The following is a 20693-nucleotide window of genomic DNA, read 5'->3' as shown; positions in this document are numbered from 1 at the left end:
GACTTAGCCTTATGGTCACACACACAAGAGGGCCCTGATCTCCTTGGAGAATTAGCAACGATTTACCAACAAGACAGCAAAGTGCGGTCTCTAGAATACCAAAGAGTGCTATGTCACAAACGTGTTTCTTTCATTATGATTGTTACACAGTCATAATGATCATTCCAGTCATTATGAAAATAATGAAAAACAAATGAATAAAATAAAAAGAAGAACAGTTTTCTGGTGACTAGCTCCCCACCTTATGCCTAATTAATTGTCTAGTTAATGGCAATCCCCTACCCCATGGTTTTGGGGTTTTTTGTTTTCATCTGCATCATTAAGTGTTCCCATTTAAGAATCTCTGCACGTCAAAGTCAACAATGTTGGAGGGAATAAAAGGGACCAGAACTGAGGTTGAGACCCACTGGGCTGAGTTGGTTGCAACTGAGCCCAATCACCATGGCACCGTGTGTCGACAGACTTCAGAAAATTAATTTACTCAGGGAATGCAATGCTTGCCTGGACTTCCCAGCTCCTGTCCATGGCCCACACAGGCAAATTCCAGGCAGAAAAAAACAGGAGGTACAACTGGAGAACATCTTACTGCCCTGGGTGTCAGACATGGTGGGTGAACCTCCTGCAGAGCCTATGGGACCATTGCCTGGCCCTCATTCACGGGCACGGCAAGCTCTGGTGCCAACACTGGCATCCACCTCAAGAACAGTCTTGCTTGAGCTCAAGACTCACAGGTACCAGTCAGATCTTCAGTCAGCTTGGAAGGATCACAGTCTTGCTGGAAACACATCACATTTCTACCTCTAATCCTCCTCCAAAGGAAGACAGATAGAACTGCTCCTGGCATCACCCTCCCTTCCCTGGGAGAGTCCCCCAAAATCTGCAGCAGGCAGGGAATAGTCCCCTGGATGGCATGAACCGGATAGAGTCACCCCCAGTGTTTTATGTAGAACAAATCACTAGACAACTGAAAAATAAAAAGCCCAAGTCCTCTCTTCCAGGACCTGTTTAAAAAATATACCCACTTTTTACTTAGCAGCTGAAGCAGCCTCTTTGAACATACTATACTCAGCCGTGACTCAGGGGACTCCCAGCCCCCAGCTACTGAAAACAAAGATTAAAGACCACTAGTTGATACTGTGGCTAGAACCAGAAGATGTTAAGCAACCTGGGCTAGAAATTCAACCTTGCTCATGCTGAGCAACAAATCACTTCTGCAACTAGTAGGTACAGAAATTAAACAAAATGGAGAAAAAAAAGAAACTAGAATCTCCTTAATATCTAGGAGCACCTGAGAAAGCCATATAGCATATGGGCAAGTCTGGCCATGGGGAAGCAGAAAAACTCACTGCCCATAACCTGAACAAGTTAAATTATTTTGAGCTCGTAAGGCACTGCCACTTCTTAGTGAACAAACACATTACCAAATAACAAGTAAGTCATTTAACTTCCTGAAAATCAAGGTAGGATTTAAAGCCAACAACTAAAATGTGACCTGACTTTCTCCATGTACAATTTCATCTTACACAGTTATTGCATTTATAGTATAATTACCTCTTAAGTCCATTTTAGAGTCATTTTTCCTCCCAAACCTTAATATAATATCCTTAGTCTCTTCTAAAAAAAATGTTGGGCCTTTTTTGCACATATGTCAATATCTTAAAGAGAGAGAATGACAAGGTGTGTTGGTTCATTCAACAACAACATAGAGAGGGCAAGGAAAAGGTTCTGACATCCCGGTGCCTCACTAAGGGAAACAAGTGCCCTTAAAACAATCTGTGGCTGAACCGCAAATTATTTTCACCAGAGAAAGGCAAAGTCAACTCTGCTTTTCCTGAGTCTCTCACAACTGTAGCCTGGGAGTCCAGCCCTTCTGGTCATGGCCTCACATTCCTTCCGCAAAGGCTCTAGCTGACACAATTTATGGGGTGGTCTGGGGAAGCAAGCTAAGCAATGTGGGATGAAACCACAAGGGAGGGCTTTCTGGCCCTCACGGAGTAGATCTAATTTCCGTGGAGGTTTGGACAGGCATCCCCACGACTGCCTGTCTTGGCTATGGATACTCAATAGCCAAGAATGAAGCAACAAAGGCTCTTCTCTTTTCCAATCTCTGGTCTGTGATCACAGTCACGCTAAGGACTGAGGATCTAAAGATTCAAAGGGCTATTGGGGGACTCTCCTCTGGAACTGAACATTCTCAACATAGTCAGGGAGAAGGGAAACCGAGACAACATAAATGAAAGAAAGAGACTTGGCCAGTGATCTACTGAGCTACTATAGTGTCTGAATGTTTATAAAACCAAAAGAAATTGCTCTTCATGCTCAGCAGCCAGCACAGGCAACAGCCATCATCAAAGCCATCTCAGCAGGATGGTAAGTCATAGATCACCAAAGCCAAGAAGCAGTATGTTACAAATAATGATTAATCTATAACAAACCAGCCAAGCTCCAAGTCTAGGGAGAAGGAAAATGCTCGAAGTCAGATGGGGCCTGAGAACAAATTCTGGGCAGAATGGCTGATCAGGGCCTGCTGTGCCAGGCAAGCAAACATCATACTTACAGCGAGCTGGGCCGGGTGGGTTTGAGCACATCCAGGTCTGGGTCACTGGAGTTCATGTTGGGCTGTAAGCTGCTACTGGAATTAAGGATGCTGTTTGCATTTGATGAGATGACAGATTCCAAACTGGAGTTAATGATGCTGTTTCTTTGTTCCTCTGGGGGGGAAAAAGGGGCCACAAGCCCTATATTAATATTATTTCATAGGGATGGTCTGTCCCCACATACACAAAAATTTACAGATAACGAAATTGTATTGAGATCTCTCAGCCCAACCAAGCTAAATTAGGACATATGAAAGGTAAGAATTACAATTGGGAAAGGGAGTCAAGGGGGATAAGGTGACTTGAAATTTTAGAGCAAAATCCCTTCCTCAACATGACAAGTCATACCTCCCCTCCCTCTCCTTTAACACAACCATCCTTTTCCCAAAGAGTAGCACCACCAATGCATAATAAATTTTGTCTTCTTTTCACTGGCAGATGGGCAGAACACCGAGCAGCCTCCACAGCCCCCTTGCATTCAACCAGATCTTCTTGGTTTCTGTAACATTCACCTTTTATTCAAACACTCCTGACTTCAAAATTGTCAAAATTGCCCAGGCCACATCCTACTGCCCATTATATAGCATGTCACCATGAAAAAACCTATTTGGCCACCTACTTCTTCATGACTCCATAGTCTAAATTTCTCACCTCTCCATAGACATACTCTCTGGGTTGCTTTAGCACTATGCAATTGATGTTTAGTTTCAAGTTAGTTCCTTGATAAATAGATGTGTAAGGGCTACAGAGTAGTTTGCATATAAAAACCAAGTCCAAGGTCAAAGCAGTCACATTAATTAATGCTTGGAGAATATTACCAGGCAAGGAGGGAGAAACCTGAGTTGTCTTCAAGTCTCCACCCCTGACTGATAGGATGGCCTCAGGCAATTTTCACTCACTCTCAGTTTCTCAGCTAAGACATCTATACAATGGGGAAAAGGAGCTGTCAGGAGAATCCAGTGGGAGCATATACAAGAACATGTTTTGTAAACTTCAGAACATTGCTCAAAGACAATAACTTTCTGTTTCTTCCCATCTTTAAAAACTTGGAACCATGTGCTGAAGAAAACATTTTTGGGATGATTTAGCTAAGTGCCACAGGTACCACTGCTGTAGCAAAACACTGGAAACTTAGGATGTCATTCTTGTCCCCCATTCCTCACAGATATGCCATATTGAACTCAACTGATGTTTTGAGCAATCAATTCATTTATCAAGAAATGTATCTGGGTTAATCTTCACTGGACCTTTTTGAAATGAGCCAGAGGTGTACTGTATCCTCAAGGAGACAGACTAGGCTCACTGACATGGTAGTTTAGAGGTAGACACTTGAACTCAGGTGTCTTGAGGCAATACAGCGAGTGATGTCATGATAAAAAATACCTTTCCCCTTGCACTAGTCATGCCCATAAAATGCATTATGTTTATAAAATGATGTTAGATTAATTTTCACATTAAACACACACACACCAATGACCCCTAATAGCTCAACAAATTCTCAATATCATGTTTAAAGCCCTATAGAGGGTTTAAAAACCCCGTAAGGTTATTGAGAGATTCCTGAACTAAGCGGATTTTAAATAAAGTAAATTATTAAGTTGATTCTAGAGATTTAGAACTATTCGTATTTCAAGAGCTTAAATTCCAAACAGAAATAACAACAAAGAGAAACCAAAAGAATTACATTAAGCCAAGATGTAGGCAAACTAATAGGGCCTGCATATGGGAAGTTGCTACTGGGAAGAAAAACAACTTTAACATTACATAATTAGGGGATCATCAAGGGGAATGGATATGCCACTTACCAGTATGAATCAGTGTAAGTAAAATTTTCCTTTGCACAAAATACTCATATCAAGATTCCTGCAAGACTATGAGGAGCCCAAGACCACCATATAAAAATGGGGAATAAAGATGACTCTTCTTTGGGGTACAATGGAAACATTTTCTGCTTTATATGGGAGTGAAGATGAATAGTTTTATTAATTCTCATTTGAGGCCAAATTTGGATGACATAATTCTCTGAATTCATAGGAAATAGAAGACTATAAGTATAGCTCATATTTTTCTTGTGATTTTATTTACTTGTCCACGTGAGGGTTATAGTTCTGGAAATTAAAAACAATATCTTGCTAAAGTATACTAGTTTATCTAAAATATTATCAGGACTTTTTTTTCTTTCCTACTATCCATTAGAAAAAGTATCCAATTTTCATTTATTCAATGAATGTTTATTGAGCAGCTACCAAGTAGCGAACACATTCCCCAGTGAGCAGGCCCCTACATTAATTCCTTGGCATTTTATTCAGATGCATGCTAGTGTACTTATTAACTTGTACATATTTATTTGTTCATATGTTTACCTTCTCTGGTAGGTTACGAGCAACCTAACATTGGATATCTGACAGATAAAGCTGTGAAATCACAATAGAAAAAACATTAAGTAAAGATGCTTGGTTTATAAAATATTTTTTCAGAATCCTAATGCTCATAAAAAGACTTGATTCTGAAAGCTAGACTTGGGTAAAAATTTTCAAGAACATATCTATTTTTACAGCTTGGTAAACTGGGGTTCTCCATGATCTAATGAGGAAGGCTGCAGCATAGGGAACATGCTATTTGTCTGAAGTAAATCCACAAGGGAGTGAGGATGGGGTGGCAAGTGAGAACTTGACCCACCCTGGCCTAGAAAAGTCAACAGGATAAAACAGGTGGCTATACCCAAACTGAGCTTAAGGATTTTTAGTATCCCATTTACTAGGAGGACATTAGAATTCTTTTTTTTAAGGAAGAAATTCTCTTTGAGGTTCTATTTTGACTTATATTTAGATATCGGATATTGAGATATTTAGAACCTTTCACATTATGTCATAACCTGTAACAAAAGAAAATAACAACAAAAGCAAAAGGTCAGGGAAAGGAGTTCATTGCCGCCCCCCCCAAAAAACCCCAAACAAACCCCAGAATAGTTAATCCTAAGATTTCATAGTTTTGCAGCCAAGACAGCCAAATATGCATCCTAAAAAGCATCTCGTCTGCTGGTCTCCCTGTATGGGCCACATGATAAGGAAAACTGGCACTTGCTGACTACAAGACCATCGCAGTTTTATTCAACATAAGACCTCAGATAATGCAACTGGGAACTTCTAGCTGGGCACTTCTAAGCTGAAATGCTGACAATACTTACTAAGGGTGAGCAGGAAGGTGAAGATTATTTTTTTAAAAAAGGGGGGGAGCGAGTAAAATCAACAGCATACCAAATGTTTTAGCAGTTATGGCAAACTCTATGGAGACCAATTCTAAAGCATTTGGAATGAATTAAGAAATAAAGAGAAAATGATTCAGTAATGTCACTCAAAACAGGAGGATTTTTGTCAGTCGGGCAAATGAGTCCTTGCTCCTGACAGGAAAAAAAAAAAAAAGAAATGAGAATAGGCAGCCTAAATGACTTTTGAAAAATAAAAATAAAATGAACCAAATTGTTCAAATACAAGAGAGCTGGACTTCTTGAGTCACTGATGAGTCAAGCCAGCTCTGGCATCCACCTAAGAAGGTATAAGAAGGACTGATGGCAATTACATTGCCGAAGAAAAAAATTATAGACTACTGGACTGAAAAAGAACAACATCATCCAGTTATGAGTCAAATCAACAAGATCACAGAGAACCATTTAAATGACCAAAGGAGAAAGAATGCCCACAGCTCAGGAGTATTCCTAGACTGGTACAAGTCTGTGAAAATGCATGCCTTCCTCAGGCACAGTTGTCAATAAGAATTTCTCTTCAAATTAGCCACTGAAAACAAGAGCCAAGAAACAAGGAAATGATAAAAATCAGCCTTCAAACTGTAAATGAGGACGGGTAATGCACTGGATGTTTTCATGAGCATATGTTCTACAAGGAGTGACAAGCTGGATGTGGAGTTGGCCCTTAAAAATACAAAGTACTCAAGGCTGGGTACGTATGCACAAGCAGAATGCATCAGGTATCCGTTACAGTGACCCGTGAGGTTGGAATCAGCTCAGCCATTCCTGCCTAGTCCATGCAGAAGACCTATGAAAGCTCCTCAATTGGTTATAAGCTAAATGATAAATATGAGGCAGCAAGAAACAATTGGAATGTATTTTCCTAACACAGAAAAAGGCAAGTTCTGTGTGACTGAATTTTTCAGGTGTTCAGACAGGGACCACTAATATCCTTGAAACTAAAGTCCTGGTTACATAGTGGGCAGTGTTTTTTGTACAAATCAGGAGCGGAAAAACATGAGTATGCAACCAAATCACTGCAACTAAAAAAAGAAAGCCACAGAGTAATTTTGGTGACATTGTACTTGTTCTGGGGTTGCCATGGAGATCTGGGAGCTAAGCTACTTCACTTTCCATATTTACCGAGTGACTCCTACTCACTCTAATGACAATCCCACCATACACAAGAGGCAGGGTCTCTGCTTACCACAGAACACAGACGAGGCCAGGAACGCACATGCAGAGCCAAGCCAAATTCACACGTCTCGGCAGGCCGGGACATGTCTAGCCCACTGAACACACAGAGCTGTAGTATAAATATGAAACAAAGACCTTCGACGTCACTTGGGGGAGGTTTCCCACCATGCAAGGACATGTGTCTGTCAGAACGGGCTAGCATCTCATCTCTCTTTCCATGATGCCTAGCTGTCGAAAAGGAGAGGGAAGCTGACTGTCCCTGGACAGCAGCTCATGATGCCTCCTAGAGCCCAAAGGGAGGAACTCTCTCCACGTGACCAAACAGGGAGCAAGGGGAGTTGCCAGACAGACAGAAGTTGTGTAAAGACCTGGGAAAAAAATATTAAGGTAAAAGCAAAATACCCAGAGGCTTCCCTGTACTGCAGTGGGGAGAGAGGTGTACTTTCTCCTGGCTTGTTAAAGTTTTGCAATGAAGTCTGCGATGTATCATCTTGACAAGATAGGATGATAATAGCACAGCAGCTTAATGAATTTTGCAATAAAAAATGATGAGTGCATAGCAATTTTGGAGTTTACCATCTCTGGGAAACACCCAAGTCCACGGGAAGCTTGGAATCAGACTTCCTGAGCAATCCCCCCCACACCCCACCCCCCATAGCTTTTGCTTCTGATAATAGTGGCGTGCCAAGCCACACTAAAATCTGAGGTGGTCTGATTTCAGGCTGATCCAGCCTCAGTCTCTACAATAAAAAAAAAATCTTAAAAAGCAGTTTGGCCAATGTGTTAGAACACATGAAACCAGTTTGGACAGTGTTTTTAGAAAACAATCTTACAAAGTAGTTTGGGCTGTGACAGTGAATTGATAAGTGAAAAATTTGGTCAATCCATTGTTTTGACAGTAGGACACAGTACATGATGTCCTGTGGCAGGAACTTGTGGCAGGTTGTCTTTAGCAAGATCACCACTGATTTTGATCCTGTGTGGACCAACTAAATCATCCTCTCCCCATGGCGCACACGATAACCCTTTTCTTTGCAAAGAGAATGAATGCCAATAAAACTGGATTTCAAGAGAGAACGGGGAAGTCACTGTGGTTGGTCTGGGACTGAGCTGACTCAAGCAATGGGACATGGATGCACAATGGGAACATGCACATGGATGCACCAGACCCTAAAAAACAGGAGCGTTTCCAACACCCCAACATATGAATGAGCTTCTAATTAATGGTTGAACAGGAAGTTGAATGATGAGAGTTCAATGGATACTTTACTGCTCACAACTTAGCCCTCTTTTCTACCTGAGAACTTATTTTTGAATCAAGACACTATTCTGTTAATCTATGGTTCCCCAATAACTGAGCGAGTCCACCTATAGACTGCTTATACTACTGCTCATTAAAGAGAAGAAAATTACATATTTACTTATTTATAATACCATGACTCATTGCAAAATGGGTTTGATATAGTAACTGAAATGTACAATTAGAAGGCTTTATTTTTAATAAGGTAAAATTAGTTAATACATAATAAATATGCACGCTTTTCAATTTAGAAAGTACAGAAAAGCATATAAATATTCTATATGTATTTTGGTGTGTCAATTTCCAGATGGTTTTATATACATGCATATACTTTTTACTTTTAACAAAGTGGGATAACATTGTACCTAATGTGCTACCTGCTTTGTTCACATAGTGATAATGCCAGAGATCTGAGCCTATAATGAGCTCCTTTTCATTTAATGATCTATCTTGAGCTTTTTTCCTGCCACTAGTTTTCCACGGCATCGTTTTTTAACGGACACATCAACTATGTGGTTTTTAGTCACACATGGTAACCACACATAATTAAGTCAAGAGCCACATTACACCTTACAGCCTGTGTGACAATAGGAATCCATGTGGATAAACATATCATCTGCCAAAACAAACAGGTGTGTCCAGACCGCCTCGGATCTGCAGCGGCAGGCTGAGAAAGGGCACATGCTGCAGCTTTGCCTGTTCGGAGAAAGGCATTACATAAGACTTTGAACAGCATGAATTCCCAGTGATTTTTCAACAACGAAGACACACATGAGAAGTCTATGAGCTAAATTCTCAACCTCTCACTGGGCCTGTCTGGGAGAGGGTCCAGGATGAATTAACTAAACTAAAAGAATTAATCTGAGCTATAATCCCAGCAGCTAGTTAACATGATCCCTGTAAAACGAAGCCCAAGAATCCATTCCCACCCCCATCAACACTGTACAACTCATCCCAGACTGCTGATGTATTTGCACTCAAGCATCAAAAGGGCTCTTACTGGGGCCAGGGAGACTCTGCATTACCCTTCCGTATGGGCCTCTCCTTGGGAATCTGCAGGCTCCAGAGGAAGGATACATTCTTAGTCAAATGTAAGGTAATGCTATAGCCTGGTGATAATCATCATAATCATAGCTAATGTTTATTAGGTGCTTACTATATTCTAGGCCCTGTGTCAAGTACTGTGCATGTACTGTTTCACTTAATCACGGTAATTTCCCTCCAAGAAAGTTATCACTAGTGATGGATTTTACAGATAAGAAAAATGGGGTTCAGAAAAGGAAAGTAATGTACTCTAGGTCTCAGAGTCGAGATGGCATGGAAGCAATGCAGTCGGACTGCAGAGCTCCTGCTTTTAGTCACCACGCCAGGCTGTCCCAAATGCCGTCAAAAGAGGTATTGTGGCAATGACAGAAGACAAGAAACCTTGATGGCTGCCTCCTCTCCCAAATGAGTGCTTCTTTAACTGTAGCTGGCATCAGCACCTCCAGGGTGCTTTTAAAATACAGATCCCCAAGCTCCAGAGCCAAGACCTGATTCAGAACATACCGGGGAGACCAGGCATCTTTAGCTCCTTCATTACATGATTCTAATGCACACCCAAGTCTGAGAACCACTATTCCAATAAATACATTTCATCACCTTGGTGTATGTACTAAAACTCTGACAACATAAATGATAAATGTCACCTTGCAAATTCTTAGTGGAAATCTAAAAGGTACAAGACCTGGTTGATGATTGCCTCTAGTCCTCTGACTCTACCTTCTAGAGCTGTCCAGAAAAAGTACAGCTTGTGTGTCAATACCTTTCACCTAGGTATACCACCAGTTTCTGCTGCATGATGTATCTGCATGGAAACTTAAGAGATTAAACGGCAATCTTTGCTACCATTCATCTGGTAGCACAGCTGAAAAACCTGAATAGTTGGAGCTACATCTGGAAGGGCAGCTGTCTGAGTGGCTGCCACCTACAGCGCACATATCGAGGAACCCATTCAGGCAGCTCAGCTGCCCCGAAGGCAGCATTGGAAGCTGGGACATAAAGCTTTTATTGCTCCTGTAACTCAGTCTAGCAAGGTCTTCACTTCTGGGGCTCAAGAACTGACAGAGGCACCCTTCTGGAGACAACATGGCATGGGGAAGGGAGATCACCCAAGTACAAAATCCTCCTCTGCCATTTGTCAGCTGTATGATTGCCTAACCTCTCAAGCCTCAGTTTGCCTGTGCATAAAATGTAGATAATGAGCATCTACCTCATGGGATGATTACCAACTGTGAGAAGGAGATGAGATAATAATGGACTTAGCAGGCTGCTCAGCACATTAGCTGAGCTATAATCATTTGTACTTTTCATTGTTGTTTTTATTGAATGAGGTTCTAATCTCGCTTGGCCTCAAGCTTCTTTATCAGATGCATCTATTTATCTTCACATATCAGCCCCTCAGCTCTTTACAGGCAGATCCCTAAGCTTAATGAAAGAAAGTTTAGACTCGAGGTTTGTAAGTGGAACTGCATGGATAGATGCACGGTGAGAGTGTACAGCAATATAACAACCAACTAACAATATCTGAACCCAATTCTAGGTGAGTGGACAAAAGAAACTTGAGCTGGATATTTATGTTAATACGAAGGATCTGAGTCTGTAAAAAATTCAGAGCAAGGTCTGTGGACCCCAATCTGTGGTACACGTTCAACACGCAGGACACACGACATTTCCAAGGCTTGTGTGGAGGAACACTCTTTATCTTAACAGTTACATATTTATTTTACTGTATATTAGAGAATAGAACAGTGAGACTATCAAACTCATGTTTTTAGAGATTTTACTGAGTAGAAATAGGCCATGTAAAGGAGTGAGTTGCTTTAAAATTGATTTAAAGACATGTATTAAACAAAAAAATAGTGTATGAGTTATGTGGTTGAAGGCCAAAGAGTGAATGAAGGTTCATGCAAATGATTCAAGTTTGGGAAGCATAGAGCTAGATATAGAAAGAGGCCTAAAACTGAAAAAACCTTGTTACTACTGAATGTACAATTATTGTTATGTATTATGGGGTACACTTTATGTACATACAATTTTCCCCACAAATTAGCTGCAGGGTCTTTGTCTACATTTTAATTCCAAAGAGTAAACTCTGCAAAGTGCTTTGATAAAGCAGTCTTCTACCTTTGTCCACAGACCAGACAAAGGGAAGGAACAGTAAGGTGTGCGGAGATTTTACCATGTGTTGTCACCTGCTTACCTAGTACTGATGGGAGGGGAGGTCACCACCTGGGAGGGGTGAGTGCTGGCAAAATCTCCAGCTCCTGGCCCTGTCTTCCCGACAGCATCAACTTACCCCCTCCTGCTATGGGGCTTTCCAGGCCAGCTTGGATATCATTCCAGTTCCCCAGAAAAAAGGGGGGGTTCCGAACAGATTATTACAAAGTATATATATCCATATACTTTTCAGTGAAAATATTTCTCTCTCAGAAAGGCAGAAAAGCTAAGCACTCCACAAATATTCGAGTATGTAGAGATTTTGGTCCTATTTCTAGTGAGTATTTACTAACATCTGGAGGAAAGAGTTATTGCTTCACCTTCTCCTCATGCCTCAGCCCCGGCCCGCTGTCTGCAGACAGGCACAGCAGCTTGTGCTGCGGCTTAGGCAGGTCTGCTTTCACACATCCTTGACTTTCATCCCCTGCCTGTGTGATAAAATTAATCTTGGGCAAAGATCTAATTGATTTTCTCCTAATCTCCATCATCTTTCTTACATGCTCCCAGAGTATGCTTCTAGACCTATTCCAAAGCTGCCTCTGCCTCAGTCTAACCGTAAACTCAGCACTATTTTAAGCTTAGAAGAATTTACCAGTACTGTCTGATCTGTCCCAATCTGCACTGTGCACGCTTAGTACAAAACATTAGGTGACCATGGCTCTCCATGAAACCTGAGAAGCATATGCACCCACAGCATGATGTCTTGTTTGTGGCAGATGTGGGTGTGGCCAGTCCTGTTCCAAGCATTCGTTGTTACATGTGGAGGGGCCCAGACCACGCGGACACCGTGGTGAGAATGACCCAAGCCAGATATTCAAGAGGAACACAGGTCATCATTCAAAGGGAAGCCAATCTGGATACAGGGTCAAAGCCCTAAAACTGCATATCCACTGACCTAGAAATTTTTCCAGGAATTTATCTTAAGGAAATGATCATGACTACGAACAGCAGCTTTATTCATAAACACAAAATATATATATGAAACACCCAAACAGTGCTAAATACACCAAGGGGCAGCCATATTATGGGATACTCTGACATCTTTAAATACATGATATTCTGGGGGTAGAGAAGATTCATTTTCAGGAGTTACGATAAGGAAGGACATTACTTTTGAAACGCAAAGGCTAAAAATCATTTTTGTAACAAAGAAAAGAGAAAAATGCCTTTCCTGATAAGGAGCCTCTTCTCTTTAAGGCTAAGTGAGTCACTATTCTACTTTGTATCTGTATTGTATTTCACAGAGATCAGCAGTATTAGCAGTAATGGTGGGGGTGGTAGCAGTAATCATCCTTATAGTAATAATAATAACACCCCCCACCCCGGCATTTACTGAGCACTTCCTCTGCACAAGGCACTGTTGGAAGTGCTTTAACCTCACAACCACCCTGTAAGAAATGAACTGTTATCATCCCTAATTTGCAGACGAGGAGACTGAGGCCCTGAGATGTTAGGTAACTTGCCCAGTCACACACAGTGGTGAGTCCAGAAGCGGGACTCTCACCCAAGCAATCAGATACCCTGTGTCTTTCAAACAGCCTGTTCTACTGCCTTGCTGAAGGCGTATTTCTACAAGAGCGGTTATGCGCCGACTTGCCACGATCCATTCGCTTGTCTGCTTCCCTTAGTCGATTGTGAGTATTTTTACACTCCCAGTCCCCGGCAGAAATCATGAAAACGTTAGCTGCGTGAGGGGACCAGCCTTGGTAGCTGCATGTGATTAAACAATAACTAATAATAATAGCAGCAGCTCTCAGCTGTCAGCCCTTACCATGCCCAGGCCTTGTGCCAGATGCTTAATGCATAACTTCATTTAAACCTCACAAATGCCTTATGAGGTATGTACCTTCAAACCTACTTTATGGAGAAGCAAACTGAGGCTGAGAGAAGGTAAAAGGCTTGCCACATGTGTTGCTGCTGGCACAGGAATCCAGGTCTATATTCAACTCTCATTACAAATGCTAAATAAGACGGATCTTTCAGGGTGCAGTAACCTGATCACTGCAAGGAACTCAGAAATCCTGAGAGGAAAAAAAGTTTTGAAACAATTGTGGCAATTACACTCTGCAATACAATGGAAATAACCACTTATTTCCATTTCTAACCCCTTCTGTTATGTGGAACAAGGAGGGTATTATTCTCTAATGAATTCATTAATTAATTTCACATATTTATTAAGTGTCCATTTCACACCAGGCCCTGGGCTAGGTGGAGTAGAAGGACGAGTAAAACAAGGTCCTGCCCTCACAGAGTTGCATGCTAGTGGGGCATATGACTCGCACTAATTACACACTGAGAAAGGGAAAGGAAACTGGTTCCATGGGAGCTGCTAACAAAAGAGGGCCCAGAACGATGCCTGAGCTGAGCTCTTATTGTGTGGCACCAGGGAGAGGGGCTCAGCTGGTGGCCCACAGGAGATCTGGAAAGAGGATCGGAACAGCCAGAGGCCCCAGCCTTTCATTCTCAGCAATACTGCTTCCTCTCCTATCGGGTTACACAGCCATGGCACCTGGGAGGGCACAATGCTACACAGTCCTCAAGGACATGTAAGGCAGCAGCCCACAGAGAGAGGTCAGAAGTGTGCCCTCTGAGCAGCCCGGAGGTGGCATGGGATGTCTCCGGAGCACCCCGCTGCCCTAAGCGCAGGACTCACGTTTCTCTGTGGACTGCATGGCGTGGAAGAGCGTCAGGGGCCTCTCGCTGCAGGACGGGGGCTTAGAATCACTGCTCTTCTTCCGAGACAGGTGCAGCTGGGCGTTGGTGAGAGGCATATCAGGCACAGTGTTAAATATCTGCAAGTAAAATTTCATAGAATGGTTACACGCCGCTGTGAACTGGGGAGAAAGCAGAACCAGCAGTCCTGGAGGCATGGTAATGCCTAAGAATCAGCAAGGTCGAAAAGACCACCAGTGTTTGCTCAGGACTTTATTTTAAACATCTCTAGAGGAACTGCAGTACACATTCTTGTTCAGAAATGTATTCCAGAGACTGGTAACCAGTTATTTCCATTTCTAACCCCTTCTGCTATGCTTCCCACTGATCTTCTTTTTGTTCTTCTCTCCAAGGGAAATGAAAAGCAGCTGCACTAAATCTAAGCCATTGACTGTTAACAAAATTTCAAGTTTGTGCCCACCTTTGTCCAGAACCAATTAATCAAAATCCTTTTATTTGTCCTCACTGGTTCTCTTTCCCAGTTCTTAATGACTGCTTAACAACTTTCTTAGAATGTGAAACATGCATTTAAAAAACTCCAAAAAGGGGCCCAGGGCAGGGCACTATTTCCCAGTCCAGATTATCTTCAGAGGGGCCCTTTCTAGTTCTGCAGCAGCTCTGTGTTATCTTTGATGCTAAGCAATTTTTTTCCTTATTTAAAAGGAGGGAAAATGACGACTTCTTTCTGATGATAAAAGGATATAAATACTACAGCAATTTTTAAAAAAGCATCAAGAAAACAGAAAAAAAATCTCCCAATTCTAGTATTTAGAGATAACCACTATTACCCTTTGAGTTTTATTTTCTTATGAACCTTTAAGCTTTTATTTTTAAAAAAGTCCAAGGTAAAGTAATGAGAAGAAAATGACAGACAAAATCATGACAACTCTCACCTTTTTCCTACAGACATGAGGGCAGCAGAATTATTATGACAGATACCACTTATATGGTACTTACTGTGATTACAGGAGCTACTGTTCAATGTTGGTTTCCCTAGGGACCCATCACTAAATGTGTCTAATGTGTAGCGCACTCTGTTATCAGTGACCGTGAGCAATAGGTACTGTCATCATCATTTATAACGAAGAATTCAGGCAGAGAGGTTAAGCTGCCACAATCACAGGTATAATTACAGACGGTCACATAGAAACCCATATCCTTAGATTTTCTAGATTCATTTTTAAATGCATATAATAATAACAACAACAACACTAATTCATTCAATCAAGAAAGATCTTTGGAGCATCTAATTGATACCAGGCACTCTGGGGATAACAGTACAAGAGGCAAACATGTTCCCTCCAGTCAGGGAGTTTGTATCTAGTAGCTTTAATTTACTGAGCATTTGACAGGCCAGGAGCCAGGTTAAGTGCTTGGTATCAGTTATCTCACTTAATGTTAAAGAACACTTTTTCATAATTATGATTCTATTCTTTATACATTTTTTATCCTATCCATTTCATTTAACATTATACTGTAACACTTCCTCCTTCTTAACAACCCCACTATATTAAGAAATCAGTATTTATTGATCCACTCATTATTGTCTCTTACTCTTTGGAGCTTGCCTCCTTCTGGATTTTCCCTTTTCTAATAATTATGAGCAACAAGAGGATGGAGGTGGCAGCCTATTCCCTTCCATTATGGGTGGCCCTAGACACATCCGTCTTTCTCATGATTCTCTATCCTTTATGCATGCATTTAAAAGCAGAACTCAGAAGCTGGTAGTATAGGAAGCAAAGTCATAAGAATAATAAGAATTTCAGCCAAAACAGCTGCTCTCCATGGGCTGGCAGGTCCTTGGGCTCCAATGATGCCAGCCAGCTGGTTCAGTCCATCTTGCTCACAAACACAGCTGTTTGAAAGCAGTATTATCATATTTTCCCTAGGGGAATGAATTTTCAACAAAATAAACTGAATCACTGCATAGCTAAGTTCAATTGGGGCAAGGGAGTGAGGGGAGAAGGGGACTTAAAGCAAAAACAACAAAGATCTCCTGGCTTCCAGAGGAGCTGGCATCCCTAAAAATAAGTACCAGTGCTTCACAATGTCCCCATTCCCCTTTTGGGTGTCCGCAGGGGAAGAAAAGAGAAACTATGTTTGCTGTTGAGCTCAAGGACCACAGCCTCTAAGATGCTTTCTGTCCCTTTACTTCATCCCCCAAAGCTATGCTGCAGCTGCTCCTAGGTGACAACCTGCCTGTGCACCATTATCATTGACATTTAAACATTGTCCCTATGGATGAGTGTTTGCATCTGCCTGCTACTTTACATGCTTATCTCTGAGCCATCGGTGAACTCAACAGAGTAAACAGAATGACCATTCCACAATGAGAGATTTCCAGCCCTGCCACACAGCTAAGCAAGAGGGTTGGGACAAGAACCCTAGGGCTGAATTTTCTAACACCCACATACATTCACCAGTCCTCAGCAGTCATTACTCGTGCAGCTCATCTTCTCTAGCCAGCCTTTATGTACAGAGGCCAGTGCCCCTAAACCCACAAGTATGGATTCCAACAAACAGCGGTGTCTCTCAGAACCCTTCTGCCTCTGGCCTCAAGCGCAGCACATTCAGCAATGCCTACCTAAACACATTTGAAATGAATTCAGACTCAGTGATAGACCTCCACCCCCTTATGGCTGGGGTCACCCAGGTTTTGTGTCTATTTTCCAAATGAGTTACTGAAAATGAGATCCTCACCAACTACAATGGGAAAAAAGATGATGTTTAATTTCAACTGACACCAAAAATGTGAGCATTTTGCTTTTCCCTAAAAACTTTCGTAGATGCTGGAGAAACAAAGAAGAGTAAGCTGTGAGGAAGGACCATGGATTTAGACAGAGGCATGAAAAATTATGTTTACACACAGCCGACCAGCAAGAGACATGAGAACACATGAGAATTTCATTCCCTTGGCTGTTTCATCTAAGGGAAAACTATGAGAGCATTCTAGAGTAAATTTTAGAGTAAATCTCTAGATTTAGGATAAACTTCTAGAGGGAGATTTTCAACACGGGGAGTACTAAAGACCTGAAGGCCAGCTCTCTTCACCATGAGTCAGGCACCACCTTCTGAAGAGCTCTGACAGGGTCATTCTCAGGATAAACACAATGGTGTGCAAGTGAGCGTGCTACAGGATAGGAAGTGCCAGACACTGGACTGTCACCACTGTTATGACACAGGTTTTCCAAAATGCAAAGTTACCTTTGTAAGTCAGACTAAGTCAGAGCAGGCGAAATGAACTTTCATCAAAGAGTCTGGGAAATCGTTCCCCAAATTACTGTTTTTATTTAAATTTGAAACTTGAACACATGTAAGTCGTTTAAAGGCTGCTTATTGTCTAGCCACCTTCTAGCCTCGCCAAGAGGTTTGCCTTTGTACTAAAAGCTCCAATTGGAATTCTGTTGAGAATCTAAATTATTCACAATTTTATTTAGTTATTCCAATCCTATTTTGTTTGGAAGAGATAATTTCAAAAGAATCAAATGAAGTTTCCTTCATTCTTTTGGGAAGAATCAGCAGATACGCCTGCTGAGCAATGGAAGGGCGCTCATCCAACCTATGAGAAATAGGGTTATGGGTCTCTACCACGTGGCTGGGACAATCTACTCATTTCACACTGACTTTCCCAACTAACACAGAAGGTGGGGCGCGGGGATCTGTTCAATGCCTTAAGTGTCTTGTTAAGTCTGCCCAAACCTACAAATTAATTCTGACTTAGCCAGGAATGCCTTCAAAATAAATTATTAGTAAGACTGCAAACCTTCTAGAAGCTACTGGGGAATAAGACTATAAAATAAAAATACAACTCTGGATAACTCTTCCAAGTACCCCCAATTTCAAGCATCCTATACATGGAATTAGCAGACCCATAAATACCAAGCTACGATTTCCTAGAAGCCTGGCAGCAGAGTGGTGGGGGTGGCTGAGTCCTCGCTCTGCGTATTCAGTGGGCGAGAACTACAGCCGCACTGCCCTTACCGTCACTGCCACCCGCATCACCACAAAATAGACAGGATAGGAATTTACAGTCATTCACTGAGTAGAAAGCAGAGAGGTTTGGAGCAAGACAAGTTTTGGAACGATTTGGGCAAGATCCTTAACTGCTCTGAGCCTAGTTCCCTTGTGCAAACGGGGATCTGACACCTGCCTTGCAGAGCTATTGAGATGGTGATACACCTAACCATAGCACAGACCCTGGAAGAGATCAGGCAGGAGATAGTGGTGGTATAAATGACAATAGAAACAGACAAAATTATTTGAGTGCTTATCATCTTAAGTTATTTACATGGGTCATCTCATCATTTTACTCACAACCGCCCTACAAGGGAGACATTATTACTCTTGCCATCTTATAGGTGAGGAAACTGAGACTCAGTGAGAGTAACTGATTAGTCCTAGGTCACACAGATGAACACAGATGACTAGGACTTAGCTTGACTTTCTGGATCTTAACCACTTGTGGTCTTTATGTCAATTATTAATTTGAGAGACAGAAGACAAAATGGAAAGATCGTAAGTTTTGGAGTCTGGCAGATCTGACTTTATCACTTACTAGCTTTGTGACTTTGCGCAAGTTACATAACTGACCTTCAGATGCCTCCTCTGTAAACACCCCCAGGACTGTGGTGAGGACTGAAGCACCTAACACAATGTGATGCTCAGTGTTCAAGAGACATTACTGCATTCAATAAAAAAGCACAAGAAGGGAAATAACTGGAGACTCAACAATGAATTATTTGCAGTCGGGACATCAGGATTTAATTTATAAGTGCAAATTTAATTACTGCTCTTTGCAAAACATTGATCGTAACTGCTTACAGCAATGTTAGAATTTGCTGCTCTTTTTCCCTTGCATTGCCTACAAAATTCAAATTTCACTGGCCTCCCCCGCCCCGGGCCCACCTTGCCATTGTAGACCACTGACACTTGTGGAATTTTCTCTTTGACATGTCACATACACATTTTACACCTTGTCCAACCCTATCCATCATGTGCTCTTACAATTTACAAGGATGGGAACCTCCCTGTAATGTATGCGGCATACTCTTTATTACACGCTGTCATTTTTATGGGAGGAAAATTAGGTCATGGTGAAGAGTTCCTGGTCTATAACTGTGAAATAGTTCTGAGACAATAAATCAACACCAGAGGTCTGGCAGTAAAAAACAAAACAGAAAGGCTTCTATAAGAAGAGACTGGGCATTTTCTTAAGACACTGAAGCAGCAGGGTCCCAAGTAATAATGGGTAATAACAAGTATGGGCTTGTTTAATCTAAAGAATGTCTGCTTTGGGAGTGGAGGCTTAGAGCTACTGAGCAGGACTCACTGTCTGTTCTTTCTCATGAAAGACTGGGTTGGAAGACTGCTTAGGGCATGAGAGCCATAACCCCAGCGCCTTTCCACTTGGAAAGCCAGGCCGGTCGTAGCAGGGCTCATTTACTGCAACAGTTAAGAAGCCAAATGCAGAGGCTACAGCTACACAGAGGGTTTTTAAGGACAGCTGGAAGTCTGATGTCCTATTGATATCAGCATTTTGGCACAGGAACCATTAATTTGGAAAGTAGTTTGGGGAGTTTTATTAAAAATCCCTCAAAACGAACAAGTGCATTTGTTAAATGGTCTGGGTAATCCATGGGATGCTGTGATTTTTCCTATCTCCAGAAAGACTCTATTTCCTGTTATCTTTGTTGACAGAAAAGAATAGGGTAAAATATAACAAAACTCCGTTTCTATGTGAATAACATTAAAGGAGCTTCGCAGTTCAAACAATGATCAGTTATCTGTGATCGGCTTATTGAGGGGAACACATGTTCAGATGCACGACTTCATCTCATTCGTGAAGAGTAACCTGCACAGCACTTGACACTACAAAGGGGAAACAGGCCTAGGACAGAAGCACTCCACCCCAGCATACAAGTCAACCTAGCTCACTTCTAACCCTACCATGCACAGGACCGAACACAGTGTACTCAGGAACCAATAGAAAGAAAGGTAACCAAAAATAAAAATCAACAAACAAAGGAAAAAAGCCATGACCAAAAGATACAAGAGCAGCTTCCCAAACAGACAACAATACCAGGGATTACCTCAATGTATTGGGTTGGCCAAAACTTTTGTTTAGTTTTTTTCTATAACATGGCTCTAGTAGTGCTTAGCTGTCTTTAACTTCATTTGGAACAATTTTGTTAGATTGTATTGTGACAGCTGTCATATCAGTGTGCATTTAAAAAAAACATCAAATTTGGTGAATTTTTGTGCATCCATTTTAAATATCGAACATGGAAGAAAATGCTCAACATTTTCAGCGTATTATGCTTTATTATTTTAAGAAAGGTAAAAGCATAATTGAAACACACAAAAAAAGATTTGTGCAGTGTACGGA

The 20693-nt window shown here is 41.6% G+C and overlaps 1 protein-coding gene across 9 annotated transcripts in view; it reads right to left on the bottom strand.

Annotated features, from left to right (window-relative positions):
* ARHGAP26 (Rho GTPase activating protein 26) overlaps positions 1-20693 on the bottom strand; it is a 451541-nt gene that overhangs the window by 74134 nt on the left and 356714 nt on the right. For all 9 annotated transcript variants that reach the window (XM_045183872.2, XM_045183873.2, XM_045183874.2 and 6 more), the window contains 2 exons: positions 14250-14388; positions 2558-2711 (listed from right to left, as the gene is read on the bottom strand). In XM_045183872.2, the coding sequence (XP_045039807.2) occupies positions 2558-2711; positions 14250-14388 (293 nt within the window). The remainder of the gene's footprint in view (positions 1-2557; positions 2712-14249; positions 14389-20693) is intronic.

Source organism: Desmodus rotundus, chromosome 10 (genome assembly GCF_022682495.2).
Source record: "Desmodus rotundus isolate HL8 chromosome 10, HLdesRot8A.1, whole genome shotgun sequence".
Taxonomy (NCBI): domain Eukaryota; kingdom Metazoa; phylum Chordata; class Mammalia; order Chiroptera; family Phyllostomidae; genus Desmodus; species Desmodus rotundus.
Note: the sequence above shows the minus strand (reverse complement) of the source record. Positions and strands in the feature narration are given on the sequence as shown.